The sequence below is a fragment of the Arachis ipaensis genome, chromosome B4 (genome assembly GCF_059453495.1).
Source record: "Arachis ipaensis isolate K30076 ecotype BB chromosome B4, ASM5945349v1, whole genome shotgun sequence".
NCBI classification, from domain to species: domain Eukaryota; kingdom Viridiplantae; phylum Streptophyta; class Magnoliopsida; order Fabales; family Fabaceae; genus Arachis; species Arachis ipaensis.
Genome location: NC_142439.1, coordinates 124450372 through 124476638, shown reverse-complemented (window position 1 = coordinate 124476638; position 26267 = coordinate 124450372). Strand labels below are relative to the sequence as shown.

The 26267-nt window shown below is 33.2% G+C and overlaps 2 protein-coding genes and 1 pseudogene across 19 annotated transcripts; 2 read left to right on the top strand and 1 right to left on the bottom strand.

Moving 5' to 3' along the window:
* Positions 1–3309: 3309 nt before the first annotated feature.
* On the top strand, positions 3310–3807 carry LOC107636798 (uncharacterized). The gene is made up of 2 exons (XM_088483352.1): positions 3310–3629; positions 3702–3807. Exons 1-2 carry the CDS (start codon positions 3310–3312, stop codon positions 3805–3807), a joined length of 426 nt encoding a protein of 141 aa, XP_088339478.1.
* A 10017-nt stretch (positions 3808–13824) lies between these two features.
* Positions 13825–14316, top strand: LOC148569080 (cation/H(+) antiporter 15 pseudogene; annotated as a pseudogene).
* Positions 14317–18078: 3762 nt separating this feature from the next.
* Positions 18079–22926, bottom strand: LOC107639584 (uncharacterized). Of its 18 annotated transcripts, none has more exons than XM_088485691.1 (7): positions 22535–22926; positions 21551–21612; positions 21164–21407; positions 20534–20593; positions 19683–19719; positions 18610–18903; positions 18079–18518 (listed from the first exon to the last, which is right to left on the bottom strand). In XM_088485691.1, the coding sequence occupies exons 4-7, from the start codon at positions 20551–20553 to the stop codon at positions 18312–18314; spliced, it is 558 nt and encodes a 185-aa protein (XP_088341817.1). In that variant the 5' UTR covers positions 20554–20593; positions 21164–21407; positions 21551–21612; positions 22535–22926; the 3' UTR covers positions 18079–18311. The 18 variants fall into 18 exon arrangements, 3 of the variants coding, with proteins under 3 accessions (XP_088341817.1, XP_088341816.1, XP_088341818.1); XM_088485690.1 differs by having other exon boundaries at positions 21164–21404; XM_088485692.1 differs by having other exon boundaries at positions 21207–21404.
* Between the last annotated feature and the right edge of the window lie 3341 nt (positions 22927–26267).

Sequence of the window (26267 nt, the reverse complement as noted above, 5' to 3'; positions counted from 1 at the left end):
ATTTTTGCCTCTTTTTAGTTGACTTTCATTTGACAAAGTTATTTTAAAGTTAGCATGCACTATTTTAAATGAAGTTTTGAAAAACTTCCTTATTTAGCGGAAATCTGTCTGTTTGCAACACACCACTTATTTCTCTTTATGAATTTTATACCCTTTGATTCAAGCTTGAATTTGTTTCGGTATAAAGAATGATCTCAAAATTTTTTTAAAAAAAAATAATCATTGACCTGAGCTGTTCTTATTTCTGGACTTTGTATTCTATTTCAGTCGGAACTTGTTTCGATCAATATATTATTTTTTTTCTTTTATTCTTTCTATCAATATTTTCTAAATTAGATTCTTTTTTAAGATTATTTGACTCTTTAGTTTCATATTTTACATTTTGTGTATTCTACTCTAACCATATTCATTAGTTATTTTCATTAATTATCTTGTAGATTCTTGAGATCACGGCTTTTAATTTTGTGTTTCTATACATGGAAAACATAATTCCTTGATAAGCTTCAAATTCATTTTGCTATACCATACTTTATGGCGTTTTTTTGAGATTTTGTTTGGATCTTTTTAAAGAAGTTGATTGAAGCGTCCTTTGCCTAATTTTATCCACAACCAAATTTTAAATTTTTTTTATGAGAATTGTTTTTACTTTTACATGTACCTCTCTACATGAACTTCAAAATTTCTTTATATGGTTTAAACCTACATATTTGCAATATATGTCTACTCCTTTTTTGATCTATAGAAGATTTCACTTTTAATTCTTTATTTAAATGTAATTTGATTCTTACCAACTTTGTTGCCGTTTTTATGCTTATCTTTGTTGGTTATGTACTTAAATGTCTTCCAAAACTCTTGAAGGAAGATTTTTGTTCTTATTTCAAATGACCTTTATTTTACAACCTTCACATAACTCCTTTCAAGTAGAATATGTTTTGATGTAACGCAAATATTTATATTTTTCGTGGTTCTTCTGAAAAATGTTTAATTCATATATTTTCTTTTTCAAAGGTAAACTAATCCCTCCTTATGTTTTTCCGTTTCTCTGTGAACATGTTATTCAGTTATGTTTTTATACATTCTCTTGAATTCGGTAAACGACGCCATTGACTTTGATCATTTTTCTCTTGTAAATCTTATACCTTGATTCAGCTCGACTTTAATTCTGATAAATGCAAAATTTTTCTCTCATTGTTTCCATTGAAGTTCTTTAAACTCTCAATGTGTCCGCCTCTTATTCGTAAACTACCGTTTGAATCTTTCAGAACGTCTATCCTTGTCATTATACTTCTCTTTATAAATTTTGTACTCTTTGATATAACATTGGAATTGTTTTGGGTACGATGCCGACCCTTGAATCTTTGAAAATATAAAGTGCCCCTTTTTATTATATTGCATTGGTTTATATGTTCTAAATTGTGCCATTCAATTTAATGTGTCGTTCCCACTTCCTTTTTCCTTGGAGTGTAATTTAAATTTCCTTGCTTTGCTATTTGCACCTTACGCACATCTTAACCGTTTACACTTCTGACTATGTTAAAACTCTTACAACACGGCTATTGATTCCATATTCCTCCCCGAACTATGAAAACCCCGTCATCATTTGAAGTTGTTCCGCAATAATGCGTCACCATAGTCTTTAATCATTCCTTTTCTATGAAATCCCATACTTCTTCAACTCAGCTTGGATATGTTTCAAACTAATGCGCTGATTTCCTTCTTTTTGATCCTATTGAATTTCTTTGATCCAAAGGTTATCCTTGAAGTTGTCAATTAATTTCTTTCTAGCAAACTCCATTGTTTGAGCATCCTTGTTTACTTGCAATTGCATTTACTCTTTCAAATTCTCGCGAACACGGTGCTTATTATCCTTTTGAGTATACTCGAGATTAATTTTAGTATCTTGTGCGATCGTTAAACTTAATAAATGGCACATTAGCTCTTTAGGACACGTCTGGTGAACGCAAAAGGTGAAAATTTGTAAATATACGACGTTGCAGGGATTTGTAGAACCTTATTACATGCGAAAGAATTTTGTTGATGTTGGGTTTGTGACCATTAAGATTCGCAAAGTATTTGACGAAGTTGAGACCCTCAGATGAGTTGTTCGATGAAGTACAGTTAAAAATGGTAGAGATAAGTTATGTTGAAGTTGAATAGTTGAATATCTGAAGTTAGTGCGAGATCAGTGTGCGAATATTAAGTATGTCGTTTTAAACATAGCCTGTTTTATAATCTTTCACCGCCTTGCTTTACCATTATATGTTTGAACCATGTCATCATTTGTATCAAGTTTGCTTTGTAATTTCTATCTTGCAGTTTCAATACTACCCTTATATCTTTATGCTATATGATAATCAAAGTATTTGAAACTATATAAATATGAATGCTAAGGTTCTTTGCTTTTACACAAAGTGTTAAAATAATGTAATGTATTTTGTAATACATTAATTTTCGAGGACAAAAATTTTTATAAGTGGGGTAGGGTGTAAGACCCAGAAATTTTAGAAAATTTTATTATGAGCCAATTTCAAATTTATTTATTTATTAGACATTTTATTTTCATAAATTATTTCATTGAAAATAATTAAATCAGGTTTTGAAAATAAAAATATAAATTTTACTCAATTTCATTATTAATGAATAATTTTCTATACTTAAATTATAAAATTTAACAGTTATAAAAGAATAGAAATTTTATATGATTTAGTTTTAAATAATTGAGATTTTAGAATTTAATACTTTAATTTATAAACAAAGAAAATTAATTATATTATTTCTAATTTTAAATTAGAATACCTAATTAAATGCCAATTAGCAAATTGATAATTAAAATAATATTTTTTTAAAAAAGTAATTTTTAAAGAATTAAGTTATATTTTAAATTTATACATTATACCCATAATTTTATTAAAATTACCTAAACTACCCAAAAATTCCCAAATTGAACCCACTAGCCCTAACCTAACCTAGCCACCTCCTTACCCACCGCCACACCCTCCTTTCTCCAACAACACCCACACACAACAGAACCCACATACCTCAACAGAAAAAAAAAAGAGAAAAAAATAAAAGAAAAGGAAAGGGAAATCGGAGGGAAGAGGAGAGCCGAGAGGAGAAGAGGGGAGGGAGGCACACCGGCGTTGCTGGGCCTCGCCGCCGCCATCGCGTCCTCACCGAGCCTTGGAGGGAGACCGCGCCACCACATGCAGCCATCACCGCCGCGCCGCGTCGCTGCTCCGCCGCCGTTCACGCTTCCGTCACTGTCAGAACCGTACGCCGCCGTTGGAAGTATTTTCATCGTCACCGTTAATGGAGCTTGGTGAACAGTGGGAAGACGCGCGAGGAAGGAGAAGCCTTCGCCGTCGCGCCTTGTGCTTCCAGTTTCCGTCGTCACCGTGCAGAGCCGCCGCCATCGTCATCATCACGGGCTGCTGCTGCTGCTGCGCGTGTGATCATCGCCGCCTCTGGGTCCGTCACCGTCGAGGCTGGTCGCGGGCAGAAGAAGGAGAAGAGACCTCCGTCACCGCCGAGCCAAACGCAGGAGAGAGAAGGAGCCCGCGGGAGAGTAGCTTGTTACCGTCGCTTCTGCCGCCGGAGAACACCTCTGCTGCCACTGAGATCTGTCGCCGGTAAAGTTTTAAGTTGGCTTTTGTTTCCTTTAAATTTCCGGGAGCTTAATCATCGATGTATGTTTGTTTCAGTCGCCGTTGTCGGAGTTCTGGTCGCTGCTGCCGTTCGAGGTGGCTGCCGGAGCTGCCGCCAAACCGGTTCAGCGACCGCCGCTGTTTCATTTTCTTAGTTCGGTAAGTACTTATGTCTCGGGAACCCGTGTTAATAATCTGTTATGTTTGGTCATAAACTCCGAGGTTCTGGTAACATAGAGTCGTGTTTTGAGCGTTGCACGTCGCTTTTAAGTTGCTGTGAGTGCTGCGAAAGTGATCAGGGGCTGAGTTTGCGGTTGCTATCGGTTTCGGGTTAAGAGAAACGGTTTCGTTGACGCGTTTTGAGTTATGGTTTCGACGAGTCGAGGTAGGGGTTTTTCTTAAAATCTAATTTATATTACAGAGTTGTGATAAATAGATATTAATGTGAGAGAACATGTGCCTGTGATTATAATTGTCTTCTAAATGTGGTTGTTTGCTGGACTGAATGACTGATTGCTTGACTGCTTGAGTAGTTTGTGATTGCTGAAAAGAAATTAGTTTGAAAGGTTATTTAGTTGATTATTATGAAAAATGGCTTTTCTTGGTTTTGAAGCTATTTTTGATGATGTAAAGGAATTGGCTTTGGAAATGGTTTAATTTTGAGTTAGTGACTTTGTAAATGATTTAGTATTTGAGCTGGTTTGATTTTAAAAAGAGATTTATTATGGGCACTGATTCGCTTTGAAAATTATTTGATATTGGAACTAGCCGAATCTTGGAAAATGATTGAGGTTTTGGAAAGGTTTGAGAAATGTTTGGATGGGACCCAAAAAAGGGTGGCAGAATCCGAGTTTTAGAGGAGATGAGTTTTAGAGGAGATGCTGCCGAAATTTTATATAATTAGAAGTTTCATTTGAAGTAGTTATTTTAAAAGGTTTAATTTTGAGCATTATACGATTTAAGACTACATTTATCAAAGATAAGGTTATGTTTTGGATTGAGAATTGTTAGTGAACGAAACGGAAAGAAGGATGATGAGGATTGATTTGAAATATGATTTTTGAATGAATTTGGAAAATGGGATATGGATTGACGAATGATGATGATATTGAGAATTGCTTAGATATTGATGAATAATGAATGAATTATTTATGTGGCTTATGAATTTGAAATATCTGAGATACGAGGTTCCCTGGATTAAGTGCCGTGGCTTGCCACCACGTGTACCAGGTTGAAAACTCGATACTCTGTTGACCCTACGATGTAAGTGTGTGACCGGGCACTATATAAATTCCCGGGAATGTTACCCCCATTGAGTAATATTGACTATTTGAGAAAAAGCTATGCATAGACTCTTGGGGATGCACGTCGGGGGACAGTCTAAGTACAATTTAGACTTGTCGGGTTGGCTGGATAACCGACAGATGAGCCTCATCAGCCATAGGACAGGCATGCATCATATGCATTTGTATGCTTTGCTTGGGTTTGAACTTTTTTTGGTTTGTCTAATTGCTAAACTGTTCTTAACTGCTACTTGAACTATTTGCTGTAACTGCTACCTACTTGTGCTTTTCTTGTCTGTCTTGCCTGTGTTTGTCCTGGCGTGCTACATTTGAGAATGAACTTTGGTGCTGAATTAATGACTGTGTTGTTTGATTGTGTGGTTGGTTTCTGGTTGAGATTTGCTTACGAGAAAGGAAAGACTTTGAATTTCTGAAAATGTTAAACACTGCCTCTTTGAAAAGGTTTTAAACGATTAGCTATTGGATTTTTTTTAGAAGTATTTATAAGACAATGATAATCACAGAATCTGAAAATAGTTTTTCTTATTGAATATCTTCTTATGACAACTTTGAAAATGCGTGGTGAGACCGTGTGGTTAGGTTCTCACCCCCCTACAGCTTTACCTTTTCAGGAACCGGATGAAGAAGCGTTAAGAAGAGTTATACTACGTTTGGTTGATATGTTGTTGTATTAATTAGATTATTTTGTTCCCTCGTCTTTGTTATTACAAGTTTGTAAGAGGGATAGGAATTGTATGTTTTATATGTATATTATATTATGAGTTATTATGTAAGGAGACTTGTATATGAATCTATGCCTGTTTGTATTTTTCTTAGGATAAAGTGTTTATTTTCGGTTTTCAAGGAAATCAGCGATACAGTATCGAGTCACAGGCTCCTATTTTAGTATTTAGTATGTAAAGTAGTCGTAATACTCCTTGCAATCAGAGTAGCGCAGCCGGAAGCGTGACTTCTGATAGTGAGGGTGTTACAAATACAATATAGACACATGACATCATTAACCCTAATAAGCTAATAATTAAATAATTTTAAAAAATTAAAATTTAATATATTTTAGAAGTATATTAAATATTATTTGTGTACAAATATAAATATGTATATATGTTAACTATATATGATTAATCATAGTTAAATATTATATTTTTATTAAAATTAATATAAAATAAAAAAATTTCTCTTCTCTTTTCCTCACCTTCCCCTACCCCTAAACACTAAAGAGTAAAGTTTCTCTAACTCAGAGAAACACTTCATCCTCAACCCTCATATCTGAACCTTCGCTGGCAGCTCTTCAACCACCATCGTTCACCACCGCTCACCAATACTGCCACATCCCTTCTATCTTTACTCTTTCGTCTATCTCCATTTCCAGTATTGTCTATCCTATTTTTGGCCTCCGTGACCCCGATTCCACCGCCTCTATTTCCGCCTCCACACCAGCATCGTCATGTCTCGCCACCGTCTCTTAGGCTGCGTTTGGTTTTGAAGACAGGACAGGACATGACACTAAGTCAGAGACAATAGAATGGAGACACTAAAAATTATTTTTTGTGTATTGTGTTTGGATACGATGGACAAGACACTAATGTATTGTCCTTTATTATGTTTAGATAGACATGGACAAAACTAAGATATTATGCGAAATGATTAAAATAGCCATGTGATTTTAAATTTTTTACTTCAAGTATAAATTAATTTAATAAAAAATAAGAGTATGTAGGAATACAGAAAATTACAAGAAGAATTGGTCTATGAACCAATAAGATAAAAATGGTATTAAAGTAACAAAATTAATAATAAATAAAGTTACATAAAGTAGAAAAGTGAATTAAGTCCCCATTAATATAGCACGTCATAAAGAAGAAAATGAACGATTAAAAAAATAAATTAATTATCCAGTCAAATAAGAAATTCTACCAAAAAAAGAGAGTGTCTGAAAAAAAGAACGCAGAGAAAGAAGAACTACGATGTAGAGAAGAAACTAAAATTAGGAAAAATAAGAAGAGATAATAGTAGAGTAATAAAAATATCTATGGATAGAAAAGGAAAAAATTTTGATAAAAAATCAGTGTCCACCTTTTTAAATTCCGTGTCCATCATTGTCCTTCGTAAAAGAGTGGACACAAAAATATAAAATAGTGTCTTGAAGACAATGTGTTCCGTGTCCATGTCTTTACTTCCAAACACGTTTTAAACATTCGTTGTCCATGTCTCTATGTCCTGTCTCCGAAAACAAACGCTACCTTACATTCTGAGCCTCCGTGACCCTTGTGTACGCCTCCTCCGATCCACCAGCGTCGCCACGTCTCCATCACCGTCTCTTACGTCTACGCGTGACCCCTATAGGCAAAAGTGCTAGAAGAATAGTCAAGAAGACTAATAATGGGCGTAAAAAAGAATGACCAAAAAAAGGTCCAGTTTCAGTTGGAAAAAAGCTTTATTCTCCAAAGTCGTCATCAACTGAAATTCCAAAGTTTTTGTTGAGTAAAGGCTCTCCAACCGAATATTCTATCAACCATAACACTCCGCTCATCAAATTTGTGCGAAATATTTCTGGAATTGAAGCACCATTTGTAAGTTGCAATTTTCTGTTTTCTTTTTTAATTGAATCTTATAAATATTTTAAATTTGTTTGCATTCTAAAACTTTAGTGTTATAAGAATTTGCTAAATTATTTTTTATGTATTAGTTCAATGCTTCCGATTATGTTTAGATCGCCTGCTGGAATAGAATTAGATGAAACAGATATACAAGTGGCCACATATATATTTGGATCTGACAAAGAAGATAAAATTAATAAATATTAACCATATATATAATTTACATTTTTTAGTGTTTTATAACTTTGAATAATTAAATTTTTCTTTTGCAAAAAAATTCATAACAGACATGAAATTTTAGCAAGAAGTTCTAAGTTTGATGTAAATTTAATTTTCAAAGAATGAATTGATGAAGATGTAAGTCTTTTTTTTAATTATCATTTTTAAAATAATAAATATAATTATATCAATTTTCACGTTTTGTTATCTAAAAAAATGAGACAATTGAATATAATTTTTTTTATTTAGATACTATGTGTGTATACTCATATGCTAACTAATAAAAAGAGATCGGATTTAGAATGTCTAAGATATTGGTATATACCTATTGTGTTTTCTGTAAGTAATTGATTACTAATTAGATGTAATTGACTTGTTTTATTTTTATATATTCTGTTACATATCATTAATGTATATTTTTATTATTATTTAGAAACTTGCCCTTATGAAAACAAATCTTTCTTTTAGAATGATAGTACAGTATCAAAAATCCTTCATAAAAAAGGTAGAAATTCTTCATAAAGTAAAAATACTTTAACTTGAACTAAATATAAATTCAATATTCAATACTTACTTTTATTAAAATTTATTTAACTTGATTTTATATTTAGATATTCAGTGCAACTAGATATCATTTAAAAATTATCCATCATTTAACTTTTAGAAGAGAAAAAATTAAAAAACAAATAACTTCTCATAAAAAAATAAGTAAATTCCTATAAAAATAAGTATTTAAATTAATTAAATAATATTATTTAAATTAAAAAAGTATTTCTCTTAGATACTTGTGCCAGTCAATGAGGATAATATCCATTGATAACTTGTTGTGTTTGATATGCACGAACGTCAGATAATTTGGTTGGATTCTAAACTAAATCCTGAAAAGATGGAGAGAAAGAATTTTAATATTAGAAAATTGGTAATTATTTAAATTTATAACATTAACATCTATCCTTCATATGTAAATTTTTTATAGTAGTGTTTATAATTTATACTAATTTAACTTAACCAATAACATGTTATGTACATTGAAGAGATGCTTCAAAATGACTTATTTTATGATCTTGAAACCACTGTTAGGCATAAAGTTTCTTGTTTCGTTGATCCAAAGCATATAGAAATAGGAGAACAAAAAATTGACTCGTAATAATCTAATTGTATCTCTATTTTATTTTTTAAAAATATTATATTGTATACTTTTTTATCTGTGATTTTTTGTTTTTTACACTATTAAAATAGTAATGATTGTGGAGTTTGGGTAGCAATTTAGATAAAAGATTGTGCTAAAAGTGACAATTATTCTATCAGAGTAGATACACTTTAATATTATCAAATAATTATTATTTAGTTTTAAATCCATGACTTGTTATTTACTATTTTGTATTTCAATTTTAGATTGACAACACAACAAAAATGTGCATTGCTCTTGATTTGATTATTAAACCATACAATACAAAATAAGGAATTATTTTAAAAGCTGCAGAAAAGAATTACAAGAAGATTGAATAGAAAAATAAGAATTTAGTTAGAAAGTAATTTTCTTTGAGTTTAACTATTTTTTGGAACAATGTAATAGAATTATTGAGATCGTTATTTGCCAATTTTTTTTTTGAGTTTGAGATACAAGTTTATTTACTTTTATATTTTGTAAGTTTTAATAAGTTGAAATAAAATATTTTTTTAATTAATCGACGACAGACTTGACAATACTTCTCTCTTATATTCTATTTTAAAAGAAACCCAAGTTCTGAAATTTATAGGTATTGGCATAATATTGTAATAGAAATTGAATGCCTAATTTAAATTTGAATTTTCATGAGTCATAACTTGTCAATACGCGTACAACTTCAATTTCATGATGGACTCATGTGAATGATTTCAATTCAATTAACGACTTATTAATATGCGTATTGATTCAATTTTATGATAGTCTCATTTATTCTGCGTCTAAGTTAAATGAATGAAGAGCAGATATTTTATACGCTTTTTGATGTTATTTTTTTAATTATTTTTAGTATGTTTTGTTAAGTTTTATTATATTTTAGTAGGTTTTAATGCAAAATTTACTTTTTGAATACTACTTTGAGCTTTTATATTTTTCTTATGATTTTAGGTAATTTTTGGGTGAATATAGTAAGTTTTGGCAAAATCTGATTCAGAGGCAAAGAAAGGACAACAGATGCTGTCAGATTCTGACCTCCGTGCATTCAAACGAGTATTTCTGGAGTTACACAGGCCTAAATAAAGTGTTCTCAACGGCATTGAAAAGCTAACTTCCAGAGCTTTCCAGCAATATATAATGATCTATACTTTGCTTTGTAAATGAAGTCCCAAAATGGGCATTGAACACCCACACTACTCCCTTTCTGGCATTCAACGCCTCAAGAGGACAGAGCCCAGCGTTGAATGCCCAAACCTAGCGTTCAATGCCACAAGGGGAGCAAGGAAGCAGCATGGACACTCCCTAGTAGGCGTCCAATACCCACGCCTTCAAGTTAGAAGCCAAGCTCAGCCCAGACACTCACCAAGTGGGCCCACAAGTGGATTTTCGCACCTTTCTGCTTAGTTTAGTTCATTTTTGTAATTTTTAATTATTAGATTAGTATATATAGAAAAGAGATCACTCCTGTTAAGGATCTCCTTTACCACATTCAAATTACACACTTTATTCTCTATACAGTATGAGCAACTAAACCTCTTATGTTAAGGTTAGGAGCTCTGCTGATTCTTATGGATTAATGCAATTACTTTTCCACTTCAATCTATGTTTGATTATATTCTATGATGCATTGTCGTTCTTCATCCTTATGAATCTCGATTCTACATGAGTTCTTACGAGTCCTGACTCGGATAGTATTAAACTACAACTTGAGGATGCATCACGGGATCCAATAGAATTATCTAGGCTAATTGGGGTATGTGACATAAAACCGCATTAGTCAGGGGTAACTGAGGTTCCTGTGGCTCTAAGGGCTAGAACCATAACAACATCAGTCTCTGATTCGAAAGATCCGACCTTGTCTGTGGCGTTTTGAGTAGGATCATCAAAGAGATTGAATTGCGTGCGCTTCACCCTCTTCCAGATTGATCTAGTCCGTTTGGATGTTTGGTTTGGACCTGAGGAGATTAATGACCACGACCAATGGCTTAATCACTTACAGCATTGTCATCGAAGGAATCATTCATCATTGAAGTAGTGAGCATGACGTGTTAATTCAGAAGAGGAAGCATCTCTGAAGCCTTAACTAACTGCTAATTACTGTCTCTATCTTAATTATTTATCGCTTTTGTTTTCATTTGATTATGCGCCTACACTAATAAAAATCAACTTTCTATTCGCTTGACTAAGATCTGCAAGATAACCACAGCTTGCTCAATCCGACAATCCTTGTGGGATTCGACCCTTATTCACCTGAGGTATTACTTGAACGACCCGGTACACTTGCCGGTTTAGTTGTGCGAGTTCTAAAATTCGCGCACCAATTAGTATGCAAATATTAGAAATTTTTTAATCTACTCAAAGTCTCACACCCTTCTCAAATTATGATCCATGCATATTGAGTGGCATAATACAATTGAAACCATTGCTTTCCAGAGTTAATGCCTTTATAATTTTTTTATTTTGGAAATCAACTATTTTCCTTTAAACATACATTAGTTTATTTTATCGTTTTTAAAAGATACTTTATTAAATTATTAATACGTTACTACTTGATATTTGATTAGTGAGAATAAATATTAAATAATATTTATTAATAATTATGATGACAATAAGTAATTAATATGATAATAATTAATTTCAATTCAAATTTTAAAATATATATTATTTATTTGTTTCTAGAATACTTTTTCAAAAGAATGATTTCAAAAAAGTAATACCGGTAAATATGGGTGTTCATGGATCGGATCCGATCTGCATATTCGCGGTATTTATCTGAATTTGATCCGAAAATTGCAGATATGAATCTGATCCGCAAGACAATCGGATCGGATCAGATCCGCACATTTATAGGATCGGATTGCGAATTTTATGTAGGTATCTGCATATCCGTGGATCCGCAAAAATAAATAAATAAGTAAATATTCTTCTTATGTTTTATTTCAACTAATAATTATCATATAAGTTTTCTTATTTTAATTTTATTATTTAAGAAAAGTATGTTTAATATTTTTTTAAAAGTAAACATATTTAAAAAAGTAAAAAAAAATTATTAATATTTTTTTAATAAAAATAAGATTTAAAAAATATTTTATGTTTGCGGATATATTCGATATCCGATTTTGCGGATCGGATCAGATCAGCTCCAAGCTTAAAATCTGCGGTATTGGATCTGATCCGATCCGATGATTTTAGTGCGGATCGGATCGAAATTTTGGCCATATCCGATCCGATTCACGTTCATCCTTACTGGTGAGATTATGTGATAATTTCTTTTATTAAATATAAAAATAATATAAATCCATAAAAAATATTTTTTAGTAATTACACATTTATTAAAAATATATTTTTACTATTAGCATCATTACTCAAGTAAATAATATACAATTAACTTTCCAACTTTGCTTGATAAAACCCTTGAATGACATTATATTATGCTTAATAATAATGATGACAATAAGTAAATAATACGTTACTGACCAATTTTAAAAGTGAATAACTTCAAATACTTGCTACTTGATGAAAATTAAATTTAAAAACAAATTAAATTTGAATAAATTTAAATATGTTACAAATTTAATGATCAGTAGTAAAGAAATCAAATCTTTTTCTAATGCTAATTATGCTATATTAGAGGAGTAAACACAAAAATACAAAATCCAAGGCATAAATCAGACAAAATAGGCATAAATTCGATGACTATAATTCTCTATAATTTCATATATTAGACAAATAGAAAAGCCACAAATTAGACTGCTATGATATGTCAAATTTTGAAATTCCAAACAAAAATGAAAAAAGCTTAATCCAGCTTCATGATATGTCAAATTCCGAAACTTCAAACAAAAATAAAAAAGGATTAAATCGGCTTCATTCAACCATGATTCAGAACATAAATCCTATGTGGCTATATCTATTATCCTAAGAGCAATCAACTACATATATGTACTATAGTCAATGTCTCAATAAAATCATGGTTCTGAAAACCAGATCGGACCGGCTGGTAGAATTGGTCTAACTGAAAACCGACAATAAAAATGGTCCGGTCTACTGTTTATAACCGCTTTTTTACAAACTGCTAAGAAATCATTAAACCAGCCAAGAACCTGTCGGTTGGACCAGACCGGAAACCATCCGATTTTGAATAAACAACAACGTTTTATGTTTTTTTTTTTTTTAAAAAAAAGAAAAACAAAAAACTAACCCGTCAGCACCCCCTTTCCCTAACACACCCCTAAAATGGATCCTCTCAATTATTAAAAAAATGAGAGTGTAAAGTGTGATCTCTAACCCTTCATTACTCTCTCTCTCTCTCATATTAATTCTTGATCGCACTTATAAAATTAATGGTGAGAGATCACATTTTATTCCCTCAATTGTTAAAACAAATTGAGAGGATCCATTCCCATACCCCCTCATTTCTGAACTCACCCTACCTCTGAAGCAAAGCAAATTAGTACCAAATCAAAACCCTAGCCCTAGGTTCTTCCTCAACAGTTCTGTCGCAGTGTCGCCGCCGTCTGTATTGTCGGTGCCTCCGCTTCTTCCTCTTCCCCCTGTCCAGAACCCAGGCCCTCTCTTCCTCTGTTTCTCTGTTCGAGGCTTGGAGCAGTTCGCCGTCGGGTCTCCGCTCGCCGTCGTCTCGCCGCTCGCCGTCCTTCTCTCGTCGAAGGTTAATGGCCCTGCTTTCACCACTTCGGTTCTTCTTCCTTTTATATGCTCTGTTTACTGATGGTTGAATGTGGAATTGTGAATGGATATTTTGAAATCAAATAATTGATTTAGTGCTGCTACTCTTTTTTAGCTTTTATAATTTCTGAAATTTTTGTTAAAATTTTCTTGTAATGTTTTATAATGTTTGTTGCTGTTTTATAATTGCTGGTTGTTGTTTTGTCTATGACATGTGTGCTTGGGCTTTGTTAGCTGTAGGCATTGCCTTGTCAGAGAGAAAAGCTCGTTATTCTGATGCTTCTCTTTGGATTCTGTCAAGTCTGGCATTTGTTGTTGTTTGCATTCTTGTTTTTAGGCCTTTGGTGTCATGGATGAAACATAAAACCCCAGAGGAACAACCCTTCAGTGAAACACAGATATGCATTGTGCTTACTGGTGTTATGATCTCTGATTTTATCACTGACGCACTTGGGACACATGTTGTGTTTGGTGCATTTGTCTATGGTTTGGTTATTCTAAATGGACCACTTGCTGCTATTATTGAGGAGCTTGAGGACTTTGTTTCAGGCCTTCTGCTACCTCTCTTATTTGCTATTAATGGCCTCAAGACTAATCTCACCTTGATCAAGGGAGCCGCTAGATGGGGATTTGTGATCTTGATGGTTCCTCTTACTTTTATTGGCAAGGTTTTTGGTACTCTTGTTGATTCTCTCCTATTCTAAATACCTGTCATGGAAGGTGTAATTCTTGGTTTGATTATGAATACTAAAGGCTTCATTGAAATTATAGTGCTCAACATTGGTCGGGAACAAAAGGTATATTTATATGATGCATGTTTTAACTTTTTTATAAATTAATTCACGTATACCCATCATGCATATTATTGATTCAATTCATTATGTATGTACGTAGGTATTGGGAGATAAAGTATTTTCAATCATGGTTCTTGTAACAATTCTGATGACAACAATCATCTCACACAGTGGCATTGATCCACAAGCCAAGAAAAAGGCACATATCATACAAGAACATAACAATGCAAAGTACAGGAACAGATATTTTATGTATTGTTTTAAATTTAGAAGATATTTTAAGATATTTATTTATAATTTATTTATTATTTATTCTAAAATAGTTTTTTCGGTTGAACCACTGATTAGACCGGTTGGATCAGTAAACTAGTGAACCAGTCATTAGAGCGGTTTGATAACCGGTCTGATTTTCAGAACCTTAAATAAAATAGTACATCACCAACTAATAAAATAAAACATAAAGTCAGCTCCCTTTTTTGAACAGTATTTCTTAAATATCACATCTTTATTAATCAAATTTTCTATTATAATTAAAGTGACCAAAATAATTAATTAAGATACTTACAAAGTTTACAACAAATGTGTAAAAAAAATCTAAAACAAATATATTTTGAATAATAAATTATAATTTGAAAGATTACTTTTACAGGTTAATCTCATATACTTTGTTCTTAGTGATTTCGAGATCTAATACCAATATGCAAGCTTCACCAAGAATAGTTCTGATGGTTTCTCAAACCATTTTATTCCAACAAGCCAATTACTAAATTTCTAAAAATTTAGACAAAAAAATAGTAACAACTATTTAAATGGTCAGCATATAATCATATGCTATGCTAAAGTTACGGAAGGCGTAGAACTAAATATAAAATTATAAAAGAACAATTAATCTAAAAGATTTTTTTATTTATATAAAATATGATATGAAGATACAAATTAAACGAGAGGGTTGTCTATCTCAATCTATATAGACATATAACTCAAAAAATTATATTCATGGCAAGTTTGATCCATAAATTAAATGTAATGGCAATGCTAATAATTGATTTGGTAATTACCCAAAAAGAGTCAACAAAATACAATTCATTATTTGATAGAGGGTGCAAGTAAAACAAGTCTAGATAATAGCTAAAATAAGTACAGAGAATAATTTGAAGAATGAAAACCTAACCTATTGTCACCGTTGGCTCTGTGTCCCTGGCTCAAGAGGGAGAAATAGACTACTGCCGGCAGTGATGGCGGAGTGGTCGGCACGGCGAGACGCGACGGTGCTGTTAGAGGAGCCGGACACGGAAGGTGCGAACAGGGGTCATGTGTGGACGTGAGAGATGGTGATGGAGACACGGCTATGCTGGTGGATTAGAGGAGGCGGACACAGGGGTCACGGAGGCTTAGGACGTGAGAGACGGTGGCGAGACGTGACGATGCTAGTGTTGGAGGTGAAAACAGGGGCACTGGAATCGGGGTCACGGAGGCCAAGGACGGGATAGATGGTGATGGAGATGGAGATAAACGAAGGAGTGAAAGATAGAAGAGATGTGGCGGTGTTGGTGAGCAGTGGTGAATGGTAATGGTGGGAGAGCTGCCGACAAAGGTTTAGATCTGAGGGTTGAGGGTGAAGTGTTTCTCTGAGTTAGAAGAACTTTACTCTTTAGTGTTTAGGGCAAGGGAAAGTTGAGGGAAAAGAGAAGAGAGATTTTTTATTTTATATTAATTTTAATAAAATATACTATTTAATAATGATTAATCATATATGGTTAACGTATGTACGTATTCGTATTTGTATACAAATAATATTTAATATACTTTTAAAATATATTAAATTTTAATTTTTTAAAATTATTTAATTATTAGCTGACTTAGATTAATGGTGCCACGTGTTTATATTGTATTAGTCCACATAATAGAGTATGAATTCTATCACAAATTTTGGGGTATGAGAACAATCACCTAATATAAAACCTATTTTATTTACTTTCCATCATTAAATAAAAGTATAACACTATACTTATATGGTTATTTTGGTTAATTACAGTAACAACATATCAATAGAAGATTCACATAGAAATCGTCGATCGACTTGGCAAGACTATGCAGGCGACAAAGACAAAACATGAACGAAGAACAGAGGCAGCAACCATTGTTGAGAGAGTATTAAACAAGGAAAATAAATTGATACATCGAGTGGTTCAACTAATATGACAACCCCATTAAAAGATATCATAAATACACTGAGAATCGCCGATTATCATCAATATTCTATGTGAAGTACTTTATCTAACTTGATGTACTTACCTACCATTTATTTATCTAAGATAATTTACCCAATTTATTGTACCTTTAGTTCTTCAAAATACATTATTTTCATGCCAAAAATAAATTTTTTAAATGTTCAAATATTCATAATAGTAATAGAGCTGTAAGTCCTAGAATCTTTAGAAAAATCTTATTATGAGACTTGCAAAATTAAGACAAATTGTTGACTCTCTGTATGTAAGATGTGACTGGATACTTTAACTCCGGATTTTTCATGAGCATGAATATATATAAATATATATATGAATTTGAGCTTAAGATTTTGTCTCTCCCCATGGATGAGCTTGGAATTTTTCTCATGGATATTATTGAGTTTGGAGATGCGTGTACAGAGGGACTGTCCAATGGTTAGCTACCAGGACATATCGGGTTGGCTGTATAACTGACAGATGAGCTCATCAACCATAAGACAGGTGTACATCATATGCATTTGTATGTTTTTTTAGAGTGTGCATTATTTTGGTTTGCCTATTTGTTTAACTATGCATATCTGCTATTTGCCCTACTTGTTGTATTTGTATCCTATCTGTGTTTTCCTTGTTCGTATTATATGTGTGTGCAATTGAGAGATCCCTCATGCTGGTGGTGGTAAAACTGAGGGTTGTTTTCCTGATATGATGATTTGATTGTTGATTTGATTGAGTTGCTTGAGATGAGGACCGTGATTGTATTCTGATTGAGGTTTTAGGAAAGTATGAAAAATCAAACTGGTTTAGCATAGACTTAATGAACCTATGCTTTGAACAGGTTGATCATTCATACAGTCTAGGAAACTAATTAAGATTTTCTTATAAGAAGAGAAAGGATTTGGTTTTGGATAATTAAATATTAGTTTTTGAAAAGGTTTTGGATGACACTACTAGGAAACTAGTTATTACAGACAGATTTACAGACAGATTTAGTCCTTATTACAGACGGATTTTTGGTTACCGACGAATTTTGCCCCTCTGTAAAAGCCCGTCGGAAATTAATCCATCGAAAAATTACAGACAGATTTTTACCAGTTACCGACGGATTTTCCCTCTGTAAATTTTCCATCCATTTCCCAAAGCCGACGAACTTTCCGACGGATTTTCTGTCTGTAATTACAGACGGATTTTTAGACGGATTTTCCGTCTGTAATTACAGACAGATTTTCCAACGGATTTTTCGTCTGTAATTACAAACGGATTTTCCGACAGATTTTCCGTCTGTAATTTGAACTTTGGAAAATCATCTCACACTCTGATTACAGACAGAAAATCCGTTTGTAAGGTAAAATGTTTTTTTCTAATTACGAAATAAACTTATTTTCATACAAAATAAATATAAATTTAATACAAATTTTATCTAATTTGTATTCAAATATTTATAATATTTCAAAAAATAAACAAATCATCATATTATCAAACTAAAAGAAAAGTATTATAAACAAGCAAGTCAATATATATAATTCAAGACACAAACAAAATGTATTGATCATCAACTATAATTCCTAGTATATCATCAACATGCTGCTTCTTGTAAAACATTCTGGGTGGCATTAAAATAGCAAAGAATGATTGGATGAGAAAAGTTAAACCCCTAAACCAAGCATCTACAGCATTGAATCAGCAGATATCTATATTCTTTTTTTTTCTGCCACTCACACAGGCCCAGTCATCCATTTTTGACACTTCTATGCCTTCTAAGAATAGTGAATATTTTTGTAATAAGTTCTGGACCTGCATAAGGAACAAAGGAGATGAATTTAGGAGGAGAATGTGATTCGAAGCAGTTCCACCAACAAGAATCCGCATTTGGCAGCAAAGAGATAGCTGCATTCCGAATAAAGAAAATCGATAATGAGAATTAATTGAACATTTAAACTACATGTTCACTTAAGATTCCAGAGAGACCAATAATTACTCCAGGCTTTGCAGAAAAGATAATTTGATCAGCAAGATTTAACAGAGGATTTAAAAGTATGTTTGCAATGACCACATCATATTTATCCTTGTGAGTGACTCTATCTAACTCGAAAGCATTTTCTCCCTCGACAACTCTAGATGGCCAGTCATCCCTGCAGGATGAAGAAGTTTGGCTTGCAATCAAGTGCAGTTGCAGCTTGTCTGGTATGATGTTATTCAGAGTAGCATTTTCAGATGCTGATGCAATTGCTTGTGAATCTATATCGACTCCAATGGCAAAGGCAGCACCAAACTGCAAAAGGTCTATTATTGGTGAATATGAAACTGCAGAAGGTCTAGAATTGCTTTCCTGAACTCTCATTTAATTAATTTCTCAACTGATTCTGTTACATCAATAATATGCTCTTTCATACTAACTTAATAATTAAACCCTAAACCCTATATAAGGCCCAATAAGTACAGAACATGTCATATCAAAATGTCTCTAAAAATTCATATCTGACATATGTTCTGTCAATTAACCAAAAAAAGACAGTTAAAATATGTGAATATGATAGAGACGGTTATAATATTTAGCTTTTCACATAGAGATGTTCAAGGAAACAAAGTAAGAATGAAAATGAACTCTACTGTACACCAAAGGCATTCTCGCACTGACAGTTTTCCATAATATGAATAAGTGATCATTTCCCGAATAAGAATGCTAAGTAAAGAACGCAGTAAATTTAATAGCTATTAAACAGAAACCAAACAATTAGCAGTTAGTATTTAACAACTAGAACACATGACTAACTCAATTTCATAAAGAGCATCATTGCCTCATTGACTCGATTTTTAGTTCATAAAAGATGAGCCTGTCTGATTTTCACTCATGCCCTTCCAAAATTGATTTGAACAGAAACACTAGAAGATACACCCAAAAATTTTAGCTACTCTGCCTTCGAGTGAAAGGCATACCAAGACATTTTTCTCATGAAAGGAATACCAAAACACAAATCTGCAGAGTTTTAGAAGTGTTTGAAACAGTTCACATAAAATGAGTGCCTTGATCAGATTAGAACTGCAGAGTACCTCTCGTTGGTTTTCACCCTCTGATATTGTCGGATTCCTGAAGAACCAAGAGAGAAAAAAAGAAGAAGCAAAGATCATATTCACATTCATACCAAACCCACCGAAAAGATAAGAACAGAAAAGAGATAAAAGAAACAGTAGTGCCATCACTAGATAAAAGAAACAGTAGTGCCCACTTTGCTTAGGCATGGACCCTGCATAATCAAATTTCAAGGGAAGTTGAGTAACTTAATTGAGTAGAGAAGCTTCTATTCTAAATTACTAATCAATATTAAGCTGCATCAAATATATAAAATTATATGTGAATAACAAGGAGGTAATGTTAGCAAAAGTTTAGTGGCATATCATGAAGTCGGGCATGCCATTTGTGGGTAAGAACTAAGAAATTTTCTTCGTGAATTCATCTTCTGTGACACATGAACACAAATCTTAGAAGCAGTTTTAGCAAACTATTCTCAGATGTTGTTCTGAAAGATGCATTTCTACTTTCTTGCAGAACTTTGACCCCTGGTCATGATCAGAATTCACTAAAACCGGGTGTTCTCATTGCAATTAATTCCAGCCATCTGCATATGCTACAACATCCTCATAAACAGGCATTAATTACATTCTTGATTAATTCCTCCGAAAAAGAAGATTACATATATATTACAGTCAAATAGCTTTAAATCAATTAGAATGAGACCAAAACACATATAGTGAAGCATGGAAGATAGCCCCATCAAAGGCATAAGCAATGTTTAGTAAGAAACTAGTCATAACTTGAGTAACCTATTCTTAGAGTAAAATAGAGTTATGAAGCTCAAACAATGCCATAGTGGAAAAACGATAGGAGAAAGAAAACAACAAACCTGAGGAATTTCAGCAACATATTGTCTAGGATTAACCTGCTTCACTGACAATTGACAATTCTTCACACACCAAAAAAAAAAGAGAGAAAATCAGTCATAAGTAAACAAAAGATAGACATGGAATTTCTAGCATTAGCAAATAACATATAGAAACTACCAAAACTCTCAGTCTTAGTGCCAAATAAAGCATAATATTATTTTCACATGAGAGAGAAATAGTTTCAATTTTCTTTATGGGGGAAAAAGGATGAATAATATACAAAGCTGTTACACAAAAGTCAGTACAGACAATATCTAATATTTGAAAAAAGTAAAAAACTTAGATATTACATCATAAAATATTTCAGGTATTTCAGCCACCTAGTATTTAAATACAGGGAACAAAAAATCTCAGCATACCCTAATCACCCAGTATTTAAATACAGGGACAAAAACCTTAGCAAATCCTAATCATTGTGCAACGCCCACCTGAGTTTGCAAATTAACAATTTTAAACACTACAGGCAGGAAGGACAATTAATGATTTTCCAAAGTTCTCCTGTTACTTTCAACCAAATAAACCACAACTTACTGAAAGATAGTAATGAAAAAAAAAAGAAAGAAAGAGGCGAAAAAAGAGGAGCACCATACAAACAGAAAATGCAATTTCCATAAAAGCTGCAAGACTGTGGACCTAGTTAAAGCCAGCGCCGATTTCCTTTTGTTTCAGTTCTAAAGCGATTCGTTCGTTCTCAAGCTTCATCCTTTCATTTTCCAGACTTAGTTTCTCCAACTCCCGGTCCTTCTCCCGGTCCTTCTTCTTACTAAACCTCTACCACTTTAATCTCTGTTTCTCTTCAAAATTCTCTCTCTTCTCTCCTTAATTCAGCACCTTCTAGCACCACAGAGAGAGATAATAAATTAACAACAACAACAATAATAATATAATATAGTACTGTAACTGTGTAAGCTTATAACCATAGAGTATGCTATATAGAAGAAGAAGAAGAAGGGCTTTAATTAAGTAAGTAATTGTACTTGTACTTGTTCCTAACTTGGAGAAGAGCAAAGAGACAGTTGTTGTTGTTGTTGTTGTTGTGCTGCATGTTAATATGAAAGGCATGCTTCAAAAATCTAATCTTAATAATGAATGAACCATGAAATGCTTAATAAAAATAATAATGTGATTAAGAAGTTGAAACCTTATACTACTTCATATAAAGATATAAACTAAACTAAGTCTGCTTCTAAAGAAGCTTTTGTCTTTTGGTTTAATCTAGAAAGTAGCTCAACATACCAATTTATTAGTAAGCTTTGTATCTTAAATTAAGAAGCTCAACTAAGGATACAAAAACAAAACTTTGTAATTTGAAAATGATGCCAATGGGGTTTAACTACGCTTTCTTACTTGGCCTTTACGGATTATAGATCAGCAGAGTGCACTAGAATTTCAGAATATACTTATACAATCTTAAGTTCTTAAGAAACCCACTGAAGTTTTCCACTGTGGACCAAAATTTTCAACAGATGGAATATTCTTGGAACTTCCCTGGATTAACACATGGAAGACAAATGGTTAGATGAGCATGCACAAAGCATGATCAGCTAGAGGGTAAACACTATAACAAGACACCAGATGCATCATCTTGAATTAGGCAGCTTTAGTAACAGGCTTAGATGAATCTGTTTCTTGCCTGTGAATTGTGGATAGCCATAAGATTAGTTAAAATCCATTAACAGGGAAAACAGCCATCACGTTACTAGAGACAAGTCCAACAACGCCCACTCAAAGTATACCCTCATTGTTTATGAACAAATATGAACAAAATTATGAACAGCAAACAGACATTTTATGAACAAAATTCACAAAGTACACAGCATTCAATATTATCAGTGCTTATGAACAAGTATGAATAAAAAAATGAGCAAAATTATGAACAACAAAGTGAATGTTTAACAAAATATGAGCAAAATTATGAGCAAAATGAGCATTCAATGTTCTCAATTTATCACAGTACTCACCGGCTGCGAGGAGGAAGGGCGTTGTTGGAGAGCGAAGGAGAGCGCTCGAACACAACGGCGACACAGAGAGAAAAGGAGAGCGCTCGAACAGAGGAGACGGCCAACGAGCTTCCAAACGACGGCGAGGGAGCTTCCAATCACGGCGACGCAGCTTCCTACGACGGCGACGGATCTTCTACGGTGGCGGTGGAGGCTGTGTCTGTGTAGGGGCTGCGGTGGCTGCGCCGCTGTGGGGATGCGAGGCTGTGGGGGTTGCGGGGAGCTGCGAGGGCTGATGCGGGGGCTACGTGGCTGCAGTGGCGGCGGGCTACAGGGCGAAGAGTTCCAGGGATGAGGGCGAAGAGTTCGACTTCGACAACACCTCTTAGAGTTTGTTTCGAATGGAGTGTGAATGGGTGGGGATAAAATTAGGGTTTTCAATATTTCTGACGGATTTAATTTAAATTACAGACGGATTTTTTATCTGTAATAATTTAATAAAACGCAGCCTTTTGTCTCTTTAATTATAGATAGATTTTCCGTCTATAATCATTTCTCACGAAAAAAAATTAATTTTTCCAACAGAATTATCGACGGATTCTCTTTTCTGTCTGTAATTTATGCTAATTTATTTTTTTTATTTTCTGACAAAAAATTCCTCTAAAATTCCCTCTGTATTTCCGTGGGATAAAATCCGTCGAAAATATCCGTCTGTAATAACTAGTTTTCTAGTAGTGTGATTAGCCATTGGTTTTTAAAAGATTCATAGGACGAACGATAATCACTGCCTTGAAATTAATTCTTCTCTTTACACGTATCTTCTTATGACAATTCTTAAACTCTCTACTGAGAACCCTTTCGAGGACGATGTTCTCACCCCTTTACAGTTTTATCTTTCTAGGACGGACGAGGAAGTTTGCGGAGTTTTTGTTAAGATTCTTAGATATGTGTTTTTTTTGTATACATATATTATAGACTTTCCCTCGCCTTTATTATTATATTCTTGTAAGAGAGATAGGAGTCGTGACTATAATTAATAACATGTATGTATATAATATTTGTAAGTTGCTTGGTTAAGAAGTTTTGTATATATGCATATGCTTATTTATTTTTAGTTAAAAAGTATTTCTGTTTTTCTTAAAAAGAAAACAGCGATACAGTTTCGAGTCAAAGGCTCCTATTTTATTATTAAATGTATGAAGTCGTCGTAATACTTATCGCTATCAGAATGACGCAGCCGGAAGCGTGACATTCTGATAATAAAGGTGTTATATTATGGTAGCAGAGCAGTTCATCCTTATTAGAGCCTTGGGACTGGACTGACTATGCTTTATTGCATACTCTGAGTGTGTGTCATGTTGGAGGTCTTGTCTAGATAACAAGAATTAGAGCTTTATGCACATGACTATCTATTGATTACCGTTGCATATCTATTGATGTTAAGTCTGGCCAACTTAATGTTGATGGTTTATGTGTATGGAGAAGTTAATCAGTTATTATAGACGAATTGGAATTGATAAGTAATGGGTAATGCAAGTCACGTGGTTCGGGAATGCTAGAGTCCGCTTTTCGTGCTTGGTTTTGACTTATGCTTCTAGTTTGCATCGCTTAAGTTGGCATATCGTTTCTTTTTTACTACCCTCATTGAAGTTTCTTGACTCAGATTCCTTTCTTGAACCATGATTTGACTATTCTCCGACCATATTTTATTATTCGTCTATAACTTTGCTTGATTGTATTCTTGAGAGCTTGCTTGAGTCTTTTAAAAATATCCATCTTTATCATTAATATTATACTCTTCTTCATGAATTCTATGATCATTGATCTGATCTTGAACCTGTTTTGGCGTGATGCATGATCCTTAAATCTTGAGTAGTTTAATTTGAACCTTGAAAATTACGATTCTATTTAAGCTAACTATGTAATTTGATTCTTTTGTATGTCTAATGATCTTGATCTGACCATATTCTTGATTATCTCTTAAATTCTCAACATCATAGTTCTAGACCTTGAATTCCTCTACGTGATCTGTGTAACTTCTTAACATAATCTGAGCTTGTTTTGGTTTGATGCATTATTTCTTACAGTCTATTTCTAGAATTCTTGTTTTGGATTAAAAAAGTTTAGAATCGACTATTTTCCTACCTAATTGTGTTCTCCAATCATCCTTCAAATTTTTTATGAAATCACTTTTAATTTAGCATATACTTCCCTATATGGATTCTAAAATTTCTTTATATGGTTTAAATCTATTTATCTGCAATGCTCCGCCTGTTCTTTTATAGATATGTGAAAATAATTTCTACCTTGGGTTTCTTTCTTTGACTACAACTCGATTTTCTTTCGACTTTATCATAATTTTATATATATATTCTTATGTGATTTTGTATTTGAGTATTTTTCAAGACTCTTGAGAGAATATTTTTGCTCATAGCCCAATTAAATTTTATTTTTCAAACTTTGTGTATTTTATTTTAATTTCGGTTGTTTTGATGCAATACCTTATTTAAACTTTTCGTATTTCTTTTGAGAAAATAAATTCATTCCTTCTTGAGATTATCCATTCTTTGTAACACTACCATTGATTTCTAGTATTCTTTTCAACTCAGCTCAAATCTGGTTTAAATGAATGCACTGTTCTTCCTCCTGATTGTTCCTATCGAAGTTCTTAGATTCAAATTCCTTCTTAGGATGACAACTTGATTTCCTACCAAGGTTTTCATTGAAATATTTTATCTATAGTCTAACTAATTTTTATTTCACAAATCTTGCATAATCGAGTTCGATTTGAAATTGTTTTAACATGATGCAATATTTACGTTTTTACTGATTCTCTTAAATTTTGCAAACAACATTCTTGACTTTGGTCACTCTCCTCCTGTGAACCTTGTACCTTGATTCAGTTTGAAATCAATTCTAACAAATGCATGATTTCCTTCTCATTGTCTCCAATGAAGTACTTTAAACTTTTTAATACGTCTGCCTCTTATTCGTAAACTACTGTTTGAATCTTTCGAAACGTCTGTCTTTGTCAGTATACTTCTCTTCATGAATCCTGTACTCTTTGACATTGTTTTGGTACGACATCGATCCTTAGAACTTTGAAAATGTTAAGTGATCCTTTTAATTAGGCAGTATTGGCTATGCATTATGATCGCGCCGTGCGATTTGACGTGTTATTTATATTGAACCTTCTTGTTTCAATTTCTTTTCTTGAGATGTAATTTATATTTTTTTTGCTTCACAATCTGTACCTTACGCATATCTTAATATGTTTACATTTTCGATTATGCTAAAACTCTTACAATACAGTTGTTGATCTCATATGCCTCCACGAGCTATGAAACCCTTGTGGTAATCTAAAGTTGTTCCATTAGGACGCGTCACCATTGTATTTAATCATTCTTCTTCTATAAAATCTCATACTTCTTCGACTCAACTTGAATCCGTGCTGTTAACCCTATCAGATTTCTTTGATTCAAGATTTATTCTTAAAGTTTCCAATTGATTCCTTTTCAGCACCCTTCATTGCTTGTGCATCCTTATTTATCTGCAATTTCATTCATTCTTTCAAATCCTTATGAGTACTGTCCTTGCCGCTTGTCCTTCTTTTCTAAAATCTTGTGTCCTTCTGAGTAAACTCAAGATTTGTTTTAGTGTCATGTGTGATCTTTAGATATAGCAAGCGATACATTAGTTATTAGGACACGGTTGGTGGGTGCGAAAGGTAAAGCTGGTAAGTGTGCGATGCCAC